At 44.6% G+C, this 25,528-nt stretch overlaps 1 protein-coding gene across 3 annotated transcripts in view; it reads right to left on the bottom strand.

Annotated features, from left to right (window-relative positions):
• Positions 1–857: 857 nt before the first annotated feature.
• dbn1 (drebrin 1) overlaps positions 858–25,528 on the bottom strand; it is a 72,786-nt gene continuing 48,115 nt past the window's right edge. For all 3 annotated transcript variants that reach the window (XM_020615163.1, XM_020615164.1, XM_020615162.1), the window contains exons 3-15: positions 20,650–20,705; positions 18,409–18,521; positions 15,970–16,044; positions 14,506–14,649; positions 14,294–14,371; positions 13,830–13,981; positions 12,692–12,749; positions 9,955–10,011; positions 9,509–9,623; positions 4,393–4,530; positions 3,610–4,094; positions 3,411–3,510; positions 858–3,139 (exon numbers count right to left, since the gene is read on the bottom strand). In XM_020615163.1, the coding sequence (XP_020470819.1) occupies positions 3,087–3,139; positions 3,411–3,510; positions 3,610–4,094; positions 4,393–4,530; positions 9,509–9,623; positions 9,955–10,011; positions 12,692–12,749; positions 13,830–13,981; positions 14,294–14,371; positions 14,506–14,649; positions 15,970–16,044; positions 18,409–18,521; positions 20,650–20,705 (1,624 nt within the window). In that variant the 3' untranslated portion in view covers positions 858–3,086. The remainder of the gene's footprint in view (positions 3,140–3,410; positions 3,511–3,609; positions 4,095–4,392; positions 4,531–9,508; positions 9,624–9,954; positions 10,012–12,691; positions 12,750–13,829; positions 13,982–14,293; positions 14,372–14,505; positions 14,650–15,969; positions 16,045–18,408; positions 18,522–20,649; positions 20,706–25,528) is intronic.

Here is a 25,528-nt window from a genome sequence, read left to right as displayed (position 1 = left end):
TTTCCTTTTCTTCCTTTGTACTTTAACTATTTGTTTTTGTTTCTATTGATTAGTTTCATATTTAAACTACACGGTTTCTGTGCACCAGTGAAGATTTGTACTCATAACACTGATTTGTACTTGAGGACTGCGGATTTGTGAATTTAGTTTTATGCACAAATATTCAGATGAAAGTACAGTATTTTTTTTTCCACTGCACAAAAACTTATTTATGGCCGACCTGTCAAAAACCCACAGTCTGAACCGTGTTAGAGAAAAGTGCACCATGGGAAATCAACTGTAAACATTAGTAGAAGAAAGCATGCTTCACAGATGGTCACAAACACTCAGAGGCAAAGTTGCGTCTGCACTGTTCATGATTTATTCAGATCAGAGAGAGATGTCAGAGGGAAGAGGACAAACATCTGTCAGACAGTGATAGTGCAGTGGAAATACAGTGGTGCCATCTAGTGGTGGAGGTGTGAACTGGAAGGTGAGTGGAGATCAGGAAAACAAAGACTGAATATATGAAGACGAAGGCTGACGCTCAGTCCTGATGGTTCAGTCAGATCTGACCTTGTTGTGTTGCTTCTTCCCATCCGTGTGTGTCAGTGCCATGTGCCCGGCTCTGGTGTGAACACCGCTGAGCTCCTAAAGTGCCACACACGCACACAGGCATATTATTGCCTAGTTTTTATTCTCTCCAGGAATTTACAGCAAAAAGACACACTGATGCTGCCAATATTCAAAAAGGTCCTGAAAGTAAAATTTAGCACACCTTTTGTTAAAAACACACACCGCCCCACCGCTCACTCCAGTTTCCAGAGCAACTAAACATCACATCAGTAAAAAATAATATACATGTGGGGTTTTTTTTTTTTCTCACCAAAAGCAGTTGTGGGTCAGAGCAGAAAACGATTTGTTTCAAGCTGCTTGGAGAACCAGGTGTCAGGAACACTGTCAGACCTCCAAATACCTCAACCAGCTGCTATAAATCTGCTGGTATGTCTCGTCTTTGGAAAGGCAGTTAAATAGACTGAGCCCCTGTCTGTACGGTGCGTACCGTGACCGGAGGGTCACCAATCTATCAACTACTTCAGTGTTTGCTCCTCAGCTCGGCCATGTCTATATTAACTACTGTATATTAGCATGGTTATGATCACAAAACCCTTCAAAACAAAGTGAGGAAAAATGACAAGCTCTGCCTTTGGTGGTGCAGTCCTACCAATAGTGGCCGCAGACATGCTGAAAGAAGCCAGACCCCTTTTCTTAATACTGAACCGCACTTTCATGGGTATTCGTACATTTGATGGGCTACTGGTCACTGTAACGTCCCTCTGTCAATACTTGATCTGTGTTGAGTGTAAACAAAGTGAAAGACATTTTATAAGAACCTCTCCTGTATGTAAAACCACCAAAAACACACCGCAAGAACACTACATGTCAGGCAAAAGCCGTGATTTGAAAATGTTTGTATAAGCGAAATGTAGACAAAAAAAACTGCTCAGGTTTAATCTATAACAAATCATATTTTATGAAGCGATCGTGTCTTGTGTGTAAAATCTGAATCTGAAAGTAACTACAGCTGCCAGATCGGTGCTATGCTTCTCTCTGAGACACAGGGGACAAGTACTGTACTGTCTGTGATGTAGAGGAAAGTCCAAGTTTATTACTGGTGAACTTTAATACTGGTTCAAGAAATCAAGCACATTTCTGAACTGTAATCACAGTCCTTTGCAACCAAATCTTTCATTTCATCCAGTAATTAAAGACTGAAGGGGCCTACCAGGAATAGGCCCAGGAGTCTTGATCACAGAGTCAGACCAGCTGTGATGTGACAGATCCTCAACATCGGGTTCTCCATGCAGAGGAATGTGACAAGAATATAAATATGTGCAGGCATCAAGGCATCATGCAGCCCAGGTTTGGCTCCAGTGGTGTCATCCTACCGTCCCCCTGTGAGACAGTAAGGCCGTACTTCCACAAACAAACTTTTTTTAAAATCCTCCTCCTCTTCTCCAACAGGAGTTGTGGCGAGTGCCATCCAGACACAAAGGGGCAGCTGAAAACATCTTGTTTTTACTCTTTGGAGAAATGTCTGCACCAGAATAAGAATCATGTAAAGGATTTTTTTTCTGCTGTGCACAACCTGAAGTTGGCTTCCTGTTCTTTGCTTTAAAGCCAAAGTCTGCTAAAAATATACTCCCAAAAATATCTACATTTTATCAATTCGATGCAAAACAAAACTATTTTTGCTCTTGTAAATATAGAATTGGAGTAAAAAGGTTACGGAAGCAGAGGGGAGGCTGTCGGAGGAGCTGCTGTTCATCCACATGGAGACAGAAGAAGAAATCAAAGTGCACTGGAAAAACCAACCAGATTTACAAGTCATTTAATCTCAAATTCAGTCTTAAAATCATACAAAAGGAGTGGAAAAGGTCAAAAGGAGCCACACTTGTTTCACAAATTTCATCTTGAGAACATTTCTTCAGAACTGTTAGGCAAAGAATTCCAGATACACCAGAATAAATAAAGTATTTCACCTTTTTTCCATTAACACGAAGGCTAAATACAAGATTAACTGACTTGCAGGGCGAATATCTGTGGGAGGAAGGCAGAAGGAAGAAGTGAGGTGAAAAAGAGGTATGAAAAGTAACAGAGTGGGGGTATACATTGCAGCTGTGCCGAGCCACGGCGTTAGTTGTATAGGGTGTTATTAAAGCACTACAGACTAGGTGTGTGGGCCGCCTGCCGCACACTGGGCATCATTGTCTCTAATATGCAGCAGCGCTACGGTATCATTTAATAAATCGTTTACATGAACAGAAGTGCCGCGCTCCCAGCTATTACATCTGCATATCAAAAAAGAAAAGAAGAAACATAAATAAAACAAACACAGAAACAAACCCTTCCAACCCATCGGTAACAAGAACCTGGCTTTGTTTTCGGTGGCTACTGGTTTCCTCTAAAAGATAATACAGAAGTAGTTTTGATGCAAGACTTATTATTATTACGTTTTTTTGTTTGTGTTTTGTTTTTTAGAAAAAATCTTCACGAAGCGCACTTCCTACTTCCCCTTCGTCTGTCGGTGCTGCCTGATTGGCCGGTTAGTCGTCGTCGTCGACCACGGGGTCCGTGTCCCAGCACGTAATGTCAATCTCTGAAACACAAACACACATGCGCTCATTTCTTCTATAAAAGAGAACTGTTACATCTATATTTGTGTTGCTTTTATCACGACTATGGAAGAGATAACAGGCACATTATGTCAACAACAAAGTTATAGGTGCATTAACAAAGTGTCTGATAACCCCAGTGCCAGTGGGACTGGACGTGGTGTCTCTCAGCTTAGGGGAAGAAGATGGAACAAAAGGGATGAAGCCCCGTCTTGTAGGTGAGCTGCCTGTGGAGGGAAACCAAGAACATCTCACCTGGTGGCTTGTTATAAAAGACCACTGCAGGTTTAGCTGAGGACTCCTCTGACTGGCCAAATTCTTCCTCCTGTGATTGGCTGAAGTAGCCCTCACTCGCCTAAACGACCCGGCCGGAAGAGAAAGAAAACAGGCATTAAAACAGAGGACGACAGAAACCCTGTTTTAACAGCACAGCAGCACAGTTACTCTGTCTCACCTGAGTCCCTTCTTTCAGCAGCGTCTCCCCATTGGTCATCAGCAGCTGTCCATCATCCAGCTCCTGCTCCTCGCCGGACGCAAGCTGCAGAGCATGCTGGTAGCTGAGCGTCATCTGGTCAGAGCCCATCACGTTGACCAGACTGGAGGGGTTGTCCTCAGCGCTGGTGCCCGAGCAAAATGTCCCGTCAATCATGTCATCGAAGCTGACGAGTGGTTGAGGCAGGCCGCAGGCAGCGGCAGGACTGGCCGTAACATTGTCACCAAGGACATCAGTGTCACCCATCAGGTCCACTAGATGGGAGGACTGGGAAGGGTTGGTGGGAGGGGCGGGGCTGCTGTCCCACAAGTCGACCAGGTTGTCCGTCTTGGTGTCCCATGCAGAGAAGTCAGAGGAGTCGTGGGCCTGTGGGGTGGCGCTCTGCATGGGCTTGGGGGATGTCGACTCCTGGACCAGTGGCTTCTGTTCCTGCTGTGGCCCTGAATCTGGTCAAGATGAGCAAAACACCAGCTGAGTAATAACCTGCCTACGTGTCAGTGTCATATTCAGTTTCCCAGTGAGCACTGATTTCATAATTTGCACTTGAAACAACATTTAGATGCCCCCATTAGCCGTCCGCCACATTGGACGTGCTGCTCCTATCCTGGCAATGGGCCCAGCATTCTGCCGTTTGTGCTGTTTTGCAGATCTCAGATACGGTTGTTCTTCATCATCATGTTTCAGAGCCAGAAAAATTAACATCAGACTGAATAATGATTATCAGGTTGGTGTTTTCACCCTTACCCCACTCGTCTCTGCTGTCCTCCTCCTCCTCATCCCTGCTGAAGTCTTCTTTGATGGGTGTAGTGACTATTTTAGGAATGGGTGACACGGCGGCCACGTTGCACTCTGTGCTTGCTTCCTCGTCGTCGTCGTCGTCTCCTGGAGGCACAATACCAAACTATCACAAAGGAAGAGTGCAGGAGATGTTACATCACAAAAATCCCCCTACAGGAACCAGGTGTGTTCAACTTAACAGACGAAGCTCCAATGTGCCAACATGTTTGAATGTCTGATTTCAGAGTCTGCATCAGTTAACAGGGTGATGAACAGACTGTTTAACGCCGTGGAGGTGTCTGATCATTGAAATGTTTTTCTAGTGCTGTGTTACTTCTGCACATTAAATCGTGCACAACCTTGCAGCAATCACCACTTTTGCTGTGACAAGCTCGACAAACAATGATACAGTCACAGAGTCTGTTTCCAGGCGCCCACATCTCAGACACTGTCCAGCAACTCAGAGGTCTGTGTTGTCCCCACTAAGGAAACAAGAAGCACCAGGGCCAAGTAGACTCCCTGTGGACGGGCTTGGAGCTAATAGGTTGTGTCAGACCAACTCCATGAATGTGTTGAATTGCAAATGTGAGTAAGCTGCTGCTTTTCAGGAGAGATTAGGTAAATCAGCACTGTGGCGTAGTTCAACAAGCCATTACTCAGCCTGAGACATAATCACCACACTCAGGCAAATCATAAAACAGTAACAAGAATCCACAGACAGCTGTGTACACCAACACACACACACACACACACACCCTCACAGGAATACAGCTCATCACAATCAACAACCACTACAGTGAAAATGTCACTCTCTCAGATTTTCCATGAGTGATGAAGCCAGACGTCCTGTTCAGACAACAGAACAAGATGTCCCAGAGACGTACTCACAACAAACTGCAGATGAAGAACAACAGTGTCACTGTGAATGAAGAGAAATGTTGTGCTGTGCGACAACCACACCCAGCTCTGCAGGGCCTTCACTGGGCAGATTCTTCACGTGGCGCTTCAAACCCTAAGGGACAGACAACCTTATTCTGAAGAGAAAGACATTGGTGCTATTAATTTGAAAGGACCTGCTGCAAGTTGATCTTTGCCTGATATTAAAAACCAGCTTTGAGAACTGTTGGCACCCTTCTGTATACTGGAGCATTTAGAGGTGAACTTCAGAAACAGATGTAGGAGGTAAGAAACTGGTCAGCATCAGTCTGTCAGCTACAGCTAGTTAATGGGCTAAAACACACACATTATGGCCTTTACACTGAGCAACAGCCAACTCCAGAGAGGAGGCACAATAAAGGTCCATATTCAGGAAATACAGGCCAACAAACAGCAGCTCAATGACACAAACACCCACAAGTTGGTCATATCACCAGAATTGAAATCAACAGGAGTGTTTGTGTGTGTGTGTGTGCACGTGCAGAGTCGATACAGTCCAGAAGCGTGAGATTGAAGATCAGAAGAGGAGCAAGGTGAGACTGTGTAGTTAAAAGTTTCGGCTCTGTCCCTGACAGAACCACAGATATTTTTAGTAGAAACACCAGAGAAAACTGAAACATTCACAAAAATGATTTAACACCAGCAGCCGACTGGATGACATCTAAAACGAACGCTGAGGGGACGACAGACAAACCGACAAATAGCTTCATGGTGTGCAGCCATGAGGAATATTTATATATGCTAATGTGTTAGCATGTTACGTTATTAGCAAGGAAGGTTGAAAGAGGTTGTAATAGAGATTACACAAAGTTTTTAGTTTCAAAATAGGAAAAATATGATGATGATGGTAAAATGCATTACGGACACTGCTAGCATTCATGCTAAAAATATATGCAAAGGTCCTTTTATTAATAACAGAGGCCAGTTTTCACTATTTTCTATTGCTAAAGTACCTGCTGTTACTTGGTATTGTAGGTTTCTTCAAACAAATGGGGAAACTGTGCATCTGTTGGGGACTATTTACTGCAGCGGATGAATCCACATCTGGTCTCCAGTGAGCATCAGGACGATGTATGTGGGACCAAGTCTGAATAAACTCCAGTGTGTGTGTTCATGGTGGTGGAGGAACATGTTGCCCAGTGCAACAGTGTGGTCACTGCTGGGTTTAAAGGTTTGTGGACAGGGTCAAGCTCTGTGGCTCAGAGGGGAGGAGGGAGACGTTGGGGGTTGGATTCAGCTGGAGGTGGAGAAGTGATTTTAATGCATGTGTGTGTGTGCGCTGATTGGGGTGGATGATGAACATTAGCACTGTCACGCAAGACAGATGGGGCATCAATTTCCAATTGATTCTATTTTAATCAGCACTTTTTTCAGTGTTGATTTGTGCAGAAAACAAAATAATCTAGTCTCTTCTGTTTCTAGCTCTTCAAAAGTATCAAGTCTGTCTCTGAAGTGTGGACGACGTCTCACTGCCAGTTCAGCACAGTCACCGATTCCTGAATAACCAAAATACTTGTCAAGGTTAAAGTGGCTTTTGTTTAGGCTTGTCTGAAATTCAAAGTGTAAATGTTACAGACTCACTCCTGAGTATCTGGAGGTTCACCTGCACACTAGCATCCCAGTTTGATGGGGACTGTGGAGTTTACTGGTTCACTGTTTGTGCATGTAAAGACCATATCTTGGTTTCACTGACCTGGTTAAGACCTCATATCACAACATTTCTGTCTAAACCAAGAAACTGCACAAAGTTGTTGTAAACAGCTCATTTAACCCTTATGAAAGCTGCTTTTTATGTTTAAGTCCATGATGCAGACATTAAATTGGTGATCTCTGAGGCTACCTAACCAATTTGTGGGCCATGTTTATTCAAAAATATGATCTGAGAGAACAGTCCAATTTGAAAACTATTTCAGGCTAAGGTTTAATCTGTACAGTGTCTACATGGGTTAAGCTGCTGTGCCAATTCAAGTCACATTTTATTTGGGCAGCTCAGGATCACACAAAGCATACAACACCCTCTGTCCTTAGAGTCAGAGTGCTCCAACAGAAACCAAATGGCAACTAATCATCATCTCCAGGTTTCTTTTTTTTAACTTTGGTTAGATTTCAAGCAGTGAAAGACACACAGTCAAATGTAAGACTCATGTTCACAGGGGGAATAATGAGAAGACCAACAGCGAGTTTGGTGTGTTTGGTGTCAGTGTGATGTCAGCACTATGAGCAAACCTAGAATAAGACTCAAAACTGGGATATTAGTGTGCATGTGAAGGTAAGAGTGTTTAATTGCTCACATTTTCATCCTCTTAGTTTCAGTTAATCCTCCATATTTGCTGAAGGGGATTTCTTAGTACGTCTCAGGTGAAGTTCTCGGCTGCTGGTGTCTTTATTGTTTCTTCTTCTGCTGTTTATCGGTTACGGGCTGTACCTATTTTTGCGTCTGTGATTGTGGCAGGGGGCGGAGGGGCGACGCGCCCCGGGGCAGGGGAGCCGGACTGGGGCTGTGCTGCTGCCTCAAGAACGGGCTGTCCAAACGGCCTGGCAGTCAGGACGACACACCGCAGCCACACACACCCAAACACAAAGATACAAGCATACACATACGCACGACAAGGACACAAAGCCACGTGGCAGGACAGAGAGATGTGGGGACGATGACAAGACGGACAAAATAAAAAAAGAACCAAGGGAGGGAGGGAGAGAGGGAAGACTCAGGCCCCACAGGACAGTAAGAGCCAGAGAGGATTGTGGGACAAAATCAGAGATCAAAGATGACAGAGTGGAGCGAGTGAGTGGGAGGAAAGGAGGAGTGAGGATGGTGAACACGTGGGGTCAGATGAATAGAAAACCCAGAAGGTGAAGAGACAGAAATATAGAAAAAAGAAGGAGGAGGGAGAGAAAGAACAGTTGTTAGTGTGGCTTTATTCAGACAGCCGTGCACGGAGTTTGTCTAGCTCCTGTTTCTTCCTCTCTAAACCGTAATATAACGTTTACATACCAGGAAAAACTAAACCATTTAGCTAGCTACAGACTGCGTTTTCTCCAGTTTGTCCCAACCAGGCATCCGAAGTTTGTGTTGTTGCTAGGAGACAGGACGTGGTGGGAGGGGCAGAGAGCAGCTGATGGTGTTTGGTGTTTGTTTTGAGTCTCACTAGACCCTCTGGCCTGAAAAGACAGCAGGTAGTGGAGCTTTAACGCAGCTGCTATAGAACAGAAAGCAGATCTCTGGCACAACTTTACTCTTCTCTCTGGATTGTGGTGGCTGGACAGGCAGAGGACACGGGTGCAGAGACTGGGTGACTGCCATCTTCTGGAAAGCGTGGGGTGGCTTCTCCATATTCCCAATGGACAATACACATTTGCCAGAGATTATGAATCTCTGCTTTAAGTAAGGTCATGACAAACAGCAAAGCTGCAGACAAACAACACACGACAATGTGAACGCGCAGGTTTGAATTGTATCACGTTGAGCAGCAGCTGAGAGACAGTAAGGAGGGTCCATCTGGTGGCTTCACACTATGAGCTCCTCCAAGTGCTTCAAGAAGAAAAGATCCGAATGTTGTCAGAGCCCCTTGCTCTTTGTCTCAGACCTCCTGCGACAAATGAGCATCTCTGAAATGTTTGACTTCTGGTTCTACAGAAGCAGCAGCTGAAGAAGAACATGACGGTGTTGGATTTGACGACTGTCGCCCCAGGACACGAGGGCGAGGCCGTGTGCTTGGCAGCCTCGAGCCCTGAAACCCTGTCGGCTAAAAACAGGAGTTGTTTGATTTACAAAGACTTGTTTGTGTCACAGTTTATATTTATATGGACTTAGGAGTCAAAAAGGAGAAGGTGCAACACTGACATCGCGCCACATGTAGGTGAACCTGGAAAGTACTTTGGTACCTTAGTTGACGATCCTTGTTTACTACAAGAATCACAGGAATAAATGATACATTAGTATTTGTCTCTTCATGGATGAAATCCTCAGATTATACAGCTAGTTGAATCTATTTCCTTCTTGAAGTCCTCTCTACTCTTTCAGCTGTTACCTGGTCTTCGTGAAGCCTTGTACACCGACTGTTCTGCTCTTTTTTGTCTTTGGTGTTTTACAGGATAATAACCAGAACCTAGCGGATCATTGTCAGGTGAGTGCTGAAGCGTTTACCGGTCCTGTGGACAGAGGCAGGTGAGGTGTCCACACTGATGGTCATGGCTCTCTCCTTCTGCTTGAAAAACTCCCGAGGGTTTCCTGAGCGCTGAGCGATGATGGCCTTCGCCTCCTGGACACACAGACATTGATAAACTACTACAGAGCGGTCGACTTTCTGATCTTCACGTTTCTATGACTGAGCAAAAACATCCAGGCCTGAGCCGTTTTTATCAATAATTAGAATAAAGTTGACAGTCTCAGAGTAACACTAAATACTTTTTTAAAATTGTTGTAATGACCAGATTGACTCAATAAAGTCAGTAAAATACCGATTATAAAATACTGATGATCCAAAATAGCAAATTAAAACATTTTAATAGGTGTACTGTGGTGGCCTGTGACCCTGGTATCCATCCTCATATTCATGACTTGAATTCTTCCTGTCCTTTGGTCAGACTCACCTCCACCTCAGACTCCTTCTTGTCCAGGTTGAGGTCGTCGATGCTCAGCTCTGACGCCTGCAGAGAGGAACCGAGACCAAGATGCAATTGAAGGAGAAAATACTTAAATAATCTTAGGATTCAAACCTAAACTGTGGAATAAGACACTCATTCAGGTGTAGTGAAACACATGTACATGATTAAGAGAATAAGGAACATTTTATTTATATACTGTAGCACCATTCAAAACCAGGGTCACAAAGTGATTTATGTATATAGTTAAACTTGCACTCACAAATTTGCATGTATAAAACAGAATACAATGGTAGCAATGTCACTGAAAATCAGAATATGCTCAGAAAATGAACTGGTACGAGTGAGAGAACAGCTTTTAGATTAGAAGCTCTCCACATTTGGGAGAGCTGCCAAGAAATACAGTAATACGATAAAGGTCTGTTATAATGGAAGTGAAATTATGTCTCAGACACGTCTCCTATTTAGGAAACACATTAGACGAGTCTTTGTCCAGTGAATATGTGACGGCTGAAGTATTTTCTAAAAGCTTAAGTTCTTGCTTTGACTTTTTGGAAGAAAGAATCTTGTGTCTGCTTTGAACACATTTACAAACTGGGTTTCTGCCAGCAAATCTCAGAGTGGAACAGCTAAATCTCCATCATAGGTACAGTATCGTCTCCCCGGTATCTGGACTCCCAAATAATAACAGTTCATTGTCATCACAGCTGCAGTGTGTGCTCTTGAGTAAATACTGTTGCCAGAAGCTCCTTTTACGCTGGTATCTTGTGGTGGAACGGCACTTTTTAAACACGCAGTTATCACCGAGTTTTCAAATCAGGTGAAGACCTTTTTATGGAGTAGGGTTACTAATGTATAAATAAGCCTCGGCAGATTGTTATTGTTGAATTATTTGGTTTTATGAATGTGTTTTTGTCTCTTGACTTGTAACATCTGGGGACAATGTTGGAATGAAGTGTTTTCATTTCACCATGTTATTCTTTGGATTTTACTGCGATCCATAAATAAAACATAACATAATCTAGAATCCAGAACAGAAAAGGAATCCTTGTTCAGATGCTGTGAGGAATCAGCAGCTCACTGACAGATGGTGGAGATGACACGTGACCACCAGCAGGGGGCGCCACAGACCGTTAGTTCACCAGACACAGCTCCACCAGCAAAAAGGCAGAGAGAAGTGCTGAGCTCACGTTTTAAAGGGTTTAAGTAGTTTAGACCTCAGGGGTCATCCAGCACTGATCCTGTTTCTCTAAAAAGCATTAATATATCTTAGCAGTATAATTGTTTGTGTGCTTTCAGCGGAATCTTTCCTGTAAACCCAGCAGCTGTCAGTAGGCCTCAAAGAGTATAAAAGCTTTTGCAAATGTGTAATTTAAGCATCACCCAGTTAATGCAAACATAGTTTCATATGAATCTGATGCTTTGGACCAACATCCCTCCATGTTTCATCAAACAGGAAGAGGGGTGTGTCGTATCAATTACACTCCATCGTTGCAGCACCATGAGGACAATAACTAGACACTACCATCAGTAACAAACGCCGCCTCAACATCCTAGAGTAAGGCTTGAACGCCGCCTCAACATCCTAGAGTAAGGCCAGTGGATGAGTATAAACTCCTGAATTTACATCCATCCATCCATCCATTTTCCTCCACTTATCCGGGACCGGGTCGCGGTGGCAGCAGTCTAAGCAAAGATGCCCAGACTTCCCTCTCTCCAGACACTTCCTCCAGCTCCTCCGGGAGAATGCTGAGGCGTTCCCAGGCCAGCCGAGAGACATGGTCCCTCCAGCATGTCATACAGTCTTTTGATTAAATTTGATATTCTAACATTTAACAATACAGGACAAAATTGATTTATGTAATGTAGATCTAGACAAAGTATTAAAGTCATGAAGTTATTTTGAGAAGTGATGGCCTATTTCAATGGCAAAATAAATAAACAAACAAACCAAGAATCAACATAATAAAGTCCCTTTATGAATAGATTAAAATCAAGGACCGCGACGTCGCCCGGCATGGCGCAGCCGGGGCCCCACCCTGGAGCCAGGCCCGGGGTTGGGGCTCAATTGCGAGCGCCTGGTGGCCGGGCCTCCTCTTACGGGGCCTGGCCGGGCTTAGCCCGAACGAGCGACGTGTGGACGTCCTCCTGTGGGCCCATCACCTGCAGGAGGATCCGTAAGGGGCCGGTGCACAGTGGATTGGGCAGCAGTCAAAGGCAGGGGCCCCGAAGACCCGATCTCTGGACAAGGAGACTAGCCTGAATTTACAATCTTCAAAAATTAGCTGTGAGACGACTCAGCAGGCAGCTGATTGTAAGAAGTGCTGGTGGTTCTGTCTGACACACTCACTGCCACAGGGTACGTTTTTGTAAAGCACAGCCTGCATATAATCACTCTCTTCTAAAACAAACTGCACTGTCAGATAAAGCAGTTTCACTTCTGTGTCTCAGCGCACTTCTGGCACAAAATCCCAGAGGCCTTTGCAGCTGTTTGGGAAGGGAAGTGATGCTGTGATAGATGGCGCAGAAGCAGAAAAACTGTCACACACAGGACCAGGAGGTTCAGATGTGCCAGTTCATTTACTGCTGTAGAGTATAACAGTGATTTTAATCCAAGGGACATAAAATCACTGCTGGTGAGTTGATTTTAACATGGTCATTAGATTCATGAGCAGCAGAATCATAATCACTGATTTCACTGAAAACAGAAAACACAGACACTTACTATGGTGGTCTGGTTCCGCAACCTCTCTCTGGCCTCTTCCTCCTCCTGCATCTTCTTCCTGTGCTCACACACACACACACACACACACACACACCAGATAAAGCTTCATGGACCACACCGAGACCTGTACAACACCAGAGTCAGCTGTGTGTGATCAGTGGCAGCCACATGATCTAACCAGGCTTCATCTGACTCACAAAGACCAGGACAGGGTCCACATCAGTCCAGCTCTCAGGTTTTTGCTCTGGCTTCTGTTGGTTCATAGAGCACTGGATAGTTTAGGGCCAAAACACATTTCTGCTTATCACATTCAGGGTCAAACTACAGAGACACATTGTTCAGTTTTTAAAGTTCCATGTGTTTTAAACAAACGCTCAAAAAACCTGAGGTCTTCTACCACTCTCAGTTCAGCTGAGCCCTAAAAATTTTCTGTCCACTGCCATTCATCATCCATCGCTCATCTCGGGAGCAGGTCCGGCGGGGTTGCCCAGACCTCCCTCTCCCCAGCAGCGTCCTCCAGCTCCTCCTGTGGAACCTTGAGGCATTGGCTAGGCTTATAATCCCTCCAGCATGATCTGGGTCTACCCTGAGGCTTCTTATCACTCGGACATGCCCAGGAGACATCCTGATCAGATGCCCGAGCCACTTCACCTGGAAGTTGTTCAGTCTGAATATGAAGCCTAATGTGCAAAATGCAGGCTTTAACTTGCTTTTCATGTTCAAACTAGAGAAGGTAGCTGTTGCTGCTTGAGGCAGACGTTCCTCTTAAACTCATGTTCAATCTAAAGTAAAGCAATGACTAATAGACCTAAACAAAATAAACATAAATGACTTAAATAAACATGTCATTTCTGCTTCTGGGGCATCTTGGTTCAACAGTCAGGGGCAGATTGTTTCCTCTCTTGTTAATTTAGCCATGTTTGAATCAAAACAAACATCATCCTGCAGGATGAGCAGACGCGAGCCCGGCACAGATCCACCTGTAGTTTATGAGCAAAGCCTCTGAGACGTTACGCCACCATCTGTGGTTTGCCTGCGAGTGGTGCCTCATGAAACAGGTTCCAAGTTTGTGCGGGAACACCTTGCAGATGCTCCTGAATCAGAGGTTTGATATTAGATGTTTGTGTGTCCTCCTCACCTGTGCTCCTCAATCTGCTGCTCCCTCTCGCGGTACCTCTTCTCTCGGTTCTCCTGCTCCTTCCTCTCCAGCTCCATTCGCTCCTCCTCAAAGCGCTGCCGCTCCTCTACTACCTTCCTCCTCTCTTCCTCCTTCCTCAACTCCTCCTCACGCTGGAGAACAAAGAGAGAAACAAGAGACATTTAAGCTGAAATATTCTTGTTAACATTTTCTGTTGGTAATCAGTAGCCACAAAGAGATGCTAACAACCACGCACAGCCACAGAAACACTGCAAAGACCCTCAAACTGACCACCAACAAATGCAAAGCATCCACAGAGACTCACACAAATACTACAGGCAAAACAAAAGACACACACTGAGTGCAAACAGAGAAAAAAAAGTGGCCCCTGCTGTGTCGTTTGCTGTCATTTCTCCTCGGTCTGTGCCCACAGTCTCCCAGCCCGTCCATGTCATCACACCTACCTTGGCCTGCTCCCAAAACTCCTCTCTGTTGATCTTCTTCATCTCCACCTCTGCGTTGGTTTTCTCGTACACCGTGCCCTGCATCAGCAGAGAGAGAGAGGGAGGGTCGAGAGACATCACAAGAAAGAAAGAATAGAAAGTTGGGTTTCTAGCTTGTGGCTACACAGCAGGTTGTGAAGCACCGTGTGTTACAGACTGCGTTTATACTGTACCACATCTCCGTGCTCCTCTTCTCGGGTTCTCAGACGGCTCAGGACCGGACTTGCCACCCCCACCGTCCCATTGGTCAGTCGCTGTCCAATGGCGGAGGGGTCGATGTCGTCCAGACTGCTGGCATTGACGGTGATCTCCACCCCCTGGGATAGACGCAGAGAAGGTTTAAAAGATTTTTTTTTTGCATGGCATTGTGTTTTTAGTCAAACTTCACAGCCTGTACTGTCTGTGAAAGGTTTTCATGTCTGAATTGAAGCCTGATGCTGAACTGTCATCTGCTCCCAAATCTCTTCCATCATAACTTCATTAAGTCATCAACTGTGTACTTTTTCAAGAAAATCCTTATTTTTTTTAATCCTGTCTGAGCACATAGAAACCCATCATTACAAATGAGCTAAAAAGGTTGTCTCTGCAAAACTCCTCTTCTAAAAAAAACCCATAAAAAAGTGGTCTTGACATCCAATGTTATTTACAGTGACTTCAGGTGGCTGATGTTTGGACAAATAAAAATGATCTACTTATATTAGTTATTTAAAATATCTCACAACCAATCCGAGTGCAGACAGAAACAATAAAAATAATAATTCAAGGTCACGATTTGCTGATGAGTGCTCATATAATTGGCTGTTGACTTGTGGGATTGTGTGCGCACTGTTCCACAGAGGGCCACTGAACGCCCTGTCGGTGCGATGAAGTCGAGGCTGTGTGGGAGATAAAACTGCCACTTACAATAATGACACTTCAACACACACACACACACACACACACACACACACACACACACACACACACACACACACACACACACACACACACTCTGGCTGTAATGAAAAAATGTCACCTCTGCTTTAATCTTGATCTTTTTATCTACTCTGCAAATCCAAAAATACACACTCAGCCAGGTGTGAGTACACACACACACTCAGTGGGTGAGAGCACCGTCAGCACTGAGATTAGTTTAAAAGAGGTGGTGTTAGTCATGCACACTCTCGTTCCTGCTTGATCCTCCTACAGGTTTAATGTGCCGAGGTTTCGCTTTCCACACAGACCTGGTGGAGCAGAATCAACCACTTGGACTGTGACACAATTTACAGAAACTGGAGCAATTTACATTTGCTCTGAGCTCACCTGATCTGTTTTTAAGAGAGTTCAAGGTGCATTAACTACTGTAAAAACAGGCTACGGTAACTACACCCCCCTCCATGACCCTCTGCTGCCTACAGCCCTGCTGCTATTATTCCAGCTTCTCTACCCTGAGTTGTCAAAGTACAGTCAATACTTCCCTGGCTGGTGAAGCTTCCTTACAGCGTCTTGGCAGTTTTTACAGGCGCTCTATAGACTGTATTCTCTGCCACTGAGCCACCGTGTGGAACACTAGGGGTACTGCAGAAGTCTGAAGAGACTTGGCCTGGGTTGTTTTATGTTGCCGTTTAGGATTGTAAAAGCACCGTGGTGGGTCTGACCTGGAAGAAGTCTGCAATGGTGGCCACATGGCTGGCACAGGCACACTTCCTGGCATCCGGCACGTCTTCCCCGACCTGAGAGGAGGAAAAGTGGGTTATTGAACTAAAAGTAGGGAAGGGAATCAGGAGAGGGAACCAAAGAGGAGACACGGTGACCACAATCTTTAAATCAAAAAGTCCTTCTTTTACTAAATGCTCAAATTCACTGTGGTCTCATTAGGGCCTTTGTTCAGCCGTGGTCATGTTCACAGTATGATAACAGGCTGGATGGGATTCAGTAATCACAGTTCATTCGAACCAACACAATGCAAACACAATAAGCACCAATTACAGAAAGAAAGAAACAAGAAAATGGTCCCATCTCATTTGAATTCATGGCAGTTTATCTCTCAATGACAAAACTGAACTGCTTCATTTACTGTGTAGTGTGAGTGGGAGACGGAGGAAGAGATGCAGCTTCAATGCAATGCTTTCAGGAGTTCTTTTCTCTATTTTAGGACATTTTTGTGTATCTTTGGTCCTCTCTATTGCCCTTTTGCTGGTGAAGTCTGCAGGCTCTGCTCCCAGTCTCATTTAATCACCAAATGTCTTTCTGCCTCCAAGTCTCTATTCATTACATTTACCAGATGTATTCCAATGCTTTTTATCATTTGTCCATTCAGGCCTGTCTCCTAAACATGACATTTCTGCAACAGGAGAACAGGCCTTGAAGGAGAAGGCTGCCTGGATTACAGGTTTTATCGACACAGTGAGAACATGTTTTTAATGAACATAACCGACAGGTCACGAAACGCTGCTACTGAACAAATCTACACAAGGCTCTTATAGCAGCGGTACAGAGTTTTAAAGATGGAAGATGCACTTCTCTCACCTCTCCATTAAAAAAGTGACACAAATCAGCAGTTTACAGCATGTATTTCTGGAGATGGGTTTTTCCATTCAGGCCTCCTCTCTGCACTCTGGGTGCCTGCTGTCATCAGGTTCAGAAGTTAAACACTCATCTTCAGACTGTTGAAATGCACTTGTATCTCCGTGGTGGAGGAGACTCAGTGCGAACAGCTCACACTACACAAATTATTCATCTCCTCCTGTTAGATTTCATTTCCATCATGAATGAAATGGTGGAAAAACTGTCTCGGCTTTGTTACATGCGGTGACTCGACTCCACTAAAGCTGATCTGTCCTAACTTTCACTTCTCCACCGCAATCTGTAGTGTTAGCCTGTTGAACCCATAGCCTATGGCTGTTTGATTCCTGTTCTCCCCAGTCCACAAGCTGAACTGCTCCCCATGGCCAGGGCAGCACCGCCATTGGTGTGTGCGCGCGAGCTGGCGCAGCAGACGGCGGCCTCGGTTCTGTGCCTGAGACAACTTCCTTGTGCATATGTGTGTGTATCATAAAAGTGATTAAAAGATTAAATTATTAATTGAGAGACTTGTGGCTATCCCTTACGACAACAGCATGTTCATTAGTTGTGAAGAGGTCAATCCACTGACCTGGGGTTCTCACTGTTGTGGTGCAACTAATAAATGCCCTTCGTTTATTTACTAAAAGTAATTTCCTAAGTGAAGTGGGCAACATTTTTTCTCTAATTTTGTTTTATTACTCGCCACTCGCTCCCTTTTTAATACACATATGCATAAAGTTGAACACACCCACACTACACACCCTCACACAGACAAACCGAAAGCAAAACCCCCTATGACATTTTTGTAAATGCCCTGCATCTCTCATCTTGTCTTCCATGCTCTGTCCTGTTAATGTTCTATTTTGTGCTGCAATAAAAATAAATTTAAAATAAGATTTAAAAAAATTGCTTGGCAAGATGAGAACTGGTTGCTAGGTAACAGACATCAAAGTTGATAACCGATGTTGGACGAGTATTTAGGACTCCCCAACCTGATAGAAGATAAGATTCCCTTAGTTAGCATTTGCTTCCATAATGCCAAAGTGGGAAAAATCCAGTCTCCGACTCATCCTATCTTATGACTTCAGATAGGAAGTTTCTGTAATGTGGCTGCTGAACAACAGGACCGGTCGTGCATTTATGGTGACGCAGTACATGAAGGGATAAAGTTCATGTTAGGACATGGTTGGGTTTAATCACAAGGACACCAAAAGGTTCTCAATACAGTATCAGCATTTGAGAACGTGCAGGTCGACTAACGTCAGCATGTCTGTATCTGCGGCTGCTGTTACTCTTTCTCCAGGCGCGAAGCTGCTGAGGCTGCAGCGGCCACTGGTTGATGTAGAGTGAACCTGGACTCAGGTCCCTCACATCAGCGACACACTGTGTCCACGTTAAATAAACCGCCAAATTAAAACTGTGCAGTGACCCGTGACAACTCCGATATCCTCCCTCTGTACCCTCAGGAACGCGCCGCTGTGTGTGGTGCTCCACCCCTCCCCTCTGGTCTCCCCTCTGACCCAGCGACTCACCCAGTTGATGAGGATGTATCGTGGCAGAGCGGCGGTGGGCTCCTTCAGGCTGCAGAAGCCATACATCACCCTGGCGCTGTCAAAGGTCAGTGTGATCTCTGCCAGGCCACCTCCTGCACCAGAGAACAAGAGACCCTGTCATTCTACAGCACAGTCTGGTTTCAGTGTTTCTGCTTGGCCTCCTCCATCAGGGAGGGACTGGACTTTGGAGCCGCAGAGTGAAACAGGTAAAAGAAGCAGGAAGTTAAAGAAGCAACTAATAACGGGATAAAACTTTCATTAAATTCTGAGGTAATGTGCTTTATACCAGGTCTCTTTCTGAAATAAACCAAGTTTAATGGACAGTCGCTCTTAAAGAGACTCACCTGTGTAAAATTACTTTCATCAGCACTATCCAATCACATTTTTTTTTCTAAATCCCTGTGATAAAGCTGTGTATCCAGAAGGATTATGAGTATTTTCAAATAAAAGCTTTAGTCCACTTTGACCCGAGTCGTGTGTGGATCCAGTAGTTCACTACCACTTGAGGTGGAGAGAACATTCTGATTCAAACCAATGTCCTGATTGATGCTTGGGGCAATGACTTTAATGCGTGACGGACTTCGATGACTCCAACACGTCCAAGGGAATCGGCGACTTGTGTATTTGTAGCTGGTTTTTCGTTGATTCACACTGACTGGTGTCAGAATGAACAAAGCTGTGCATTATCAGTGGAGCTGCACAAGACCTGTTCCATTAAGGTCAAACTATCTTTTAATGAGCTCTGAATGTCAAACATTCCTCCCATGGAGTCTGTGTCCTTGTCTCTGTCTGAAGGCAGGTCCTGACCGGCAGGACTCCTCTGGAGCGCTCCTACATTTTGGTGGAGATGGGAGTGATTTCCTGAGTTGGGAATATTTGATGAGCTGCGTTTATTCCTAAAAGGACAAATGTGTCACTCTGAGAAGGATTGAACAGTTAGGAGTGATTTCATGAGAAACAGGAGACCGGATTATTCTGTTCTCAGTCTAGTCTCATACGCCACTTACCACCACACACGTACAAACATGGCTGTGGTCTGCTGGTTCTGATCTGGAGAGGCAGCCCGAGCTCTCCGAGGTTCACAGTGCAGAACAATAGTTTCCTCTGTGCTGCTGCTGAAATATTCACATCTCTCTGAGGAAGAGCCGCTGACTTGAAGGAAATGAAGACCACTGCCGGCAGATGTGTCTCTACCGTACATCTCCTCAGCATGAATGATGCAGACACTTCACTGAAGTACACATAGCTAGTGCGTTGAACAGTTTGCACACCAACTGCTGAGACCACGGATTGTTTATAAAGATGGATGGCCACTTCAACCAGTTTGTAAAAGGGAAGCCAAAAGCCTTCACTACCGAGAACTGTCATGTTGCCCACCTTTATATACAATCTATGGGTATATCCCTGCTCCCTTAACTGATACAGAAGTTCCTCACTTCTCAATACTCGCTCGACCCGGTAGTTTGTCTAGTCCGCCATTTTGATGGATGGAGCGAGGAGACTACTGGAGCCATGAGTGGGGACACATGGGAACATCCTTCACACAAGTCTTTTATGGACTGACACGGACCTTTTTTGGAAATCAGCTGGTGATTGGATGCTTCAGACGAAGGACGTCTCACGTCTCTTAAAATTTGCTTCCTCTGCTCCTCTCTCCTTGCATCTTTTCCTCACATCTTACATTAGCAGGACTCAGGTAAGGTAATGTCACAAGTGAGGGAAACATGGATGCAATAAAGAGAACTGGAATTCCCCCTATGGGTCAGATAAATATCTGCCAAATTATTTCTGCTCCCACTTTGGATGAAGCCCTGAGGCGACATTTACACTCAGGTCAAAACCATCTTTAACAGATACAGAGAAATGATGTCATGCAAGCTTTAAGCATCGACTCAGCTTGTGTGCATCCATTCACATTACACATACCAATTATGGCAGTTTGGAGTAAAACATTTTACACACTGTGCGTGTGCATGTGAGTGTCTTTACATCAAATGCAGTAGTCTCATTAAACTAATGATCTCGCCAAGTGTCATTAACTGTACTAATAATGGATCCATCGCTGTGATGGCTCAGTCCCAACCAGGAGACAAACAACATGTTTCTGCAGCAGAGCTCCTCAGAGCTGCAGATGCAACTTAGTCATCGCCAGCATGATGTTAACATGACTATATATGGGGGGGAGATTAGAAAGGAAAAGGAAGAACTGGTGCGACGTACCTCCTGACGCTGCCAGTGTCAAGTCATTACTCTCATCCTCGTATGTGTACAAGGCCCTGTGAGACAGAAGGACAGTGTGCGAGTCAGAACAAACAGTTTCACCTTTATCAACACTACAGTCACGTGCTTCCTGTTTGGAGATGCAGAGGAAGCAGGCGGCAAATCTGACCACTATTCACACTGACTTACAGCAGAGCTGAAACAATTAGCTCCATAATCAGTCAACAGGCAGAAATTAATCAGTAAAGATTTTACTAATGAATTGTGTTTTTTTTTTTTTTTTTTTTATACACTGACATCATCAGACTTCAGCTTCTCAAATTTATGGATTCACTGCTTTTCTCACTTTGGTCAGACAAAACTATCACCCCCGACTTGAACGGGAAGAAGAGCATGTTGCACTAATGTCTGATTTTTAATAGACAAATGAATCATGAAAATAACTGGCTTAGGAGTCAGTCACCATAATTAGCAGCAGTAATACATTATTTTACATCCCCACAGTTCAACAATCCGAACAGTCCATCTAATGTGGTAAATGACAAAATGAATGAAGGAACAAGGGGGATCTACACAATTTTTTTTTACTTTTACTACATACTGTATATTTTGATGGCAATACCTTTACTTAACATTTTGAATGCAGAACTTTTACCTGTAGCTGGAGTATTTTCACACAGTGGTATTGCAACTTGTACTTATTTAGAAAAGGTAAAGTACTTTTTCCACTGCTGCATAAACCGTGTCTTCCACACAGCTACATGTACCTCTGCAGATGCCTGTGTGCTGTTAGTGTGTCATGTTAAGACTGTGGGCGTGCATGTGCACACGCTGGAGATAAGTCGGTCTCAGTACAGATGACCTAATGCTGTCTCAGCTGTATTCAGGCCTCACATATCCTCCCTCCATCCTGTCTGTTTCTGCACAGTCACTCTCTCTCTCTTTATGCCAGACTCTGCATTCGCTGCTCTTTAACGTTCCTAAAATCAGCTACGTGGTTCAATCTGTTTCCCCACTGTCGATCACTGTGGAGGCTTGAGTTTGTGCTGCTCTTCACCTGTACCATGTTGTACAGAGTTTATTCTGTGATGTAGCCCAGCCTCACTGAGCTCTACTTAAACTCACCACAGCAGCCCTATTGCTCTGTAGTTGTACAAGCTTCATATTGTAGGCCTATATTTACTTTGTTTATTTTGGTACATTTCAATTAATATCTTCTATCTCAAAATTAAAGAATAATCTAAATTTAAAAACCAAACTAGAATTACTGCCTCCTGGTTGCATGTCTCCACCAAACCCAGTCCAGTTTCCGTTTACATGCATGACTGGCCAGACATGACAGATATACAGTACTGCATGGTGGTGACATTGCTATACTGTAGGTTGTTTTTGCACTGCTATGGGTGACTTTCTGCAGGAAGGTTGTGAGTTAGAACCTGGCGTCTGACCGGGGCCTTCCTGTGTGGAGTCTGCATGTTCTCCCTGTGCCTGCCTGGGTTTCCTCTAGGTGCTCCGGCTTCCTCCCACTGTCCAGAGGTATGCAGGTTGGGTTGACTGGCGACTCCAAGTTTCCCATTGGTGTGAAAAGTGCGTCTGTCTCTATATCAGGCCTGTGATAGACTGGCCACCTGTCCGGGTGTACCCCACCCCCATGACCCTCTTCAGGATAAGTAGTAAAAATAATGGATGGAATCTGATTTACACCCTACACTGATGTAATACAAGGACAATGTCACACCCCCGCCTGAAAACAATACTTCTACAGATATGCAGCTGAATGTGTTTCCTGAGCTGATAGACCTAGAATGATATCTAGGTCGATGATAGTGACTAGTACTATTACAGCAGCGCAACACAAAGCACATTCCTGGAGCCAGTAAGAGATGGGGTGGGGGTGGAGAAGGATTATCGATGAAAAGTGAGAAGGCACAAGTCAGGAATTAAAATGATGATGAAGTCAGTGGTGTGAAGAGGATGAGAGAGAAGGGGATGATAAAGGCGAAGAGGAAGTGTTTAAGATTAAGAGAGCGATAGAGAGAGAATGGATAAGTCTTGCTTGCTCACTCCAGGCTCTATAAATAATTCTTTAAAGCAGACAGCTGTTTATTATTCATATAAAGCCCTCATGACCCAGAAACAGCTCTGTTGGTGTGTGTGAGCACAGCTGAGCACGTGAGAGGAAGAGGAGAGACAAAGAGAAAACAATGAGAGGAAATGAAGATGAACAGACCCCAGGAGGAGGAGATGATGATGATGATGATGGCGGCAGAGAAGGGGAGGAAGAGGAAAAGTAGAGAGGTTGGGGAGGAGGTGGTATAATGAGGGGACTGCAGAATTTTGGAAATCAGTCCTGATCATCATCATGAGCTGCTCTTATCTCATACATGCTTGCTGTAAAACGTGCACTTTGTGCAACATGTGCACCTTTTCAAAAATAGAGTAAATTTGAACCTTTATCCACAGTTTTTGCATCTGAAGTGTCAAATCCAAAATGTTTCCTTACATTACCTGCCCAGAGTTTTGTTATCAATACTAATTTCTTCCATGAAAGCTAAAAATAATAATAAAGCAAGAAAACCTAAAGGGACCAACTAATTAGAAAGTGACTGCTGGACAAGAAAAATGAAATGTAGTGTGTTTTGTCAGTGAATAAAACCTTAACCATGTGAAAGATGGAGTGTCGTTTTCTTCCTCTTCTACTTTCAGCTACTCCCGTTAAGGGTCACCACAGTGAATCATCAGTTGCCACCCAACTGACGATGCACATGCTAAACTTGCCATGTTTTACGCCAGGATGCCCTTCCGGATGAAGTCTAATTTAGAGTCGCCAATCAACCTACCCAGTCTTTGGACTGTGGGAGGAATGTGAAAGATTGAGTGTATTCGGTGTTAATTTCATCAACATAAACATTAACCAAAGAAGGATTTCTTTGCAGTACACAACACAACACACACGAGTCTCAACAGGAAGAAGCTCGAGAGTTATTTTAGGCTGGAGGCTGATTAGCACTGTGTCAGACTAAAACCACAAACTCTCATCACCAAGATGCAACTATGAGAGCTGATGGAGGAAGAGTGTTGACACGAACTCATTTCCAGGAACAGGACGACACAAGACACAGTCTCAACAAACACAGGACAAAGTCAACAGAGCCTGCACAAATGTCTCATTTTAAAAGCAAAACGATCAGAAGCACAGACCTGGTAGCTCTGAGCAGAACAAGACAAAGGGTGTAGTATGACAAGAACACCTTCACCTTTTCCACTGCCTCCAATTTAATTTGTTTAAAGAACGAGAGACGACGTGACAAGCTGCAAAGAAACAGTTTGCTTCAGATTTGTTTTATAGCTGTGTCTGTTCTTCACCTTCTGTTTGTAGAACCAGCACTGTTTAAAAAAAGAAAGATTGCCAAGATAAACCTCCCCACATGCACGTATGCACACCCATCCTCCATGGGGAGTGTCACCATGGCAACCAGGCAGCATCCCCCGATGTTTTCTCAGCAACAGCAGTTTGAGGTCTGAGGGGAGTGACGATGTAGAGACGGTGCTAGGAGGAGCGGAGTGTAGGAGAACTGCAGGGGAAGACGCAATCACACGTGTGTGCTTAAATCTTTGTGAGGACACTTGGTGGTAGAGACCATTCTCTAGCCCCTTATACCCCAACCTAAACCCTGAAACCATGTCTGAACCCTCAAACAAGCCTGTGACAGAGTGGGAACTGGCAAAAACCACCTCACTCCAAAAGGTCTTAAGTGGATTCTTACAAACACAGCCATACAAGTACACACACAGATACCAGGTGAGCAGCCACACAAACATGGAGTGTGTGTGTGTGTGTGTGTGTGTGTGTGTGCTGTGATGATCCAGCTGGATTCACTTCACAGCTTCAGAAGGATCTGCAGCCCTGAAGAGCAGAGCTCTCCCTGCAGACCCGGCTTCATACAGCAAACATCAGGAGTGTGGCGTCACGTTCCATGGTACAAAAACACAACAGTGGCCATTTCTGTGCTAAAACATGACTGCAGCATCAACTAAATCTTGTTCTTATTAAAAATGGAAAACCCATTCTATTTTCAGGCCTCGTGGACACGTGTCACCAGATGGCTAATGGTATGAATTGTGCCAGAAAGCTGCCGGCAGCCTTTTCTGCTGACTCAGTGGGGACAACGCAAGAGAGGAGCCAAGTGCCGAGGTTCATAGAGAGAAAAGTCGTAATCACCTTTGAGCCAAAGAGACATTTACAGAGTTAAATAAAAAGAGCCTGAAGACATCCCGTGGTCACGGCTGGTTGTCACATTATCCCTCCTATAATCTGCAGTATGTTTATATCAACAAACGTCAGGTTTGCAACTCTATCATGCAAATAGTTTGCCAACAGAAAAACAAAATACTGTGGACACAATTGCAGCGTGCACAACTGCTGCTTTCTGCCGTTACGTGTGCAACTTCATGCTTTGTTCCCCGACAAAAATCCAATATTTATCCTCAAGGTTTGAGTTACAGATTTCTCCTGGGTTCTTAATGGCTGGAGGTGGGAAAAAAAAAAAGTGCAGTTAGAGGGATAGACAGAACAGAGCAGCTGTAAATACAGACAAAGAGCTGTGAAGAAAGAAGCAGGCAGACAAAATCAAATTTTATCCACTCACCCCAACCGGGGATAGAGTGGATAGAGGAGAGACAAAAGAAGAAAAGCAACAAGACAACAATCAAACACTGATCAGGTCGATGTGGCTGGTGACTGCTCGTCAGAGACGTAGAGCTCCAGGGCCAGGGCAACCTGTAGAAAGGTACAGGGAGAGAGAGAGGACACACTACGGGAGAGAGGAGACACAAAGTTAGTAATGTGTAATGGTGGCATATAGAAGCATAGGGAGAG

The sequence above is a fragment of the Monopterus albus genome, unplaced genomic scaffold (assembly GCF_001952655.1).
Source record: "Monopterus albus unplaced genomic scaffold, M_albus_1.0 scaffold159.1, whole genome shotgun sequence".
In the NCBI taxonomy this organism is placed as follows: domain Eukaryota; kingdom Metazoa; phylum Chordata; class Actinopteri; order Synbranchiformes; family Synbranchidae; genus Monopterus; species Monopterus albus.
The sequence above is the reverse complement of the archived record's forward strand: the minus strand, read 5'-3'. Positions and strand labels throughout refer to the sequence as shown.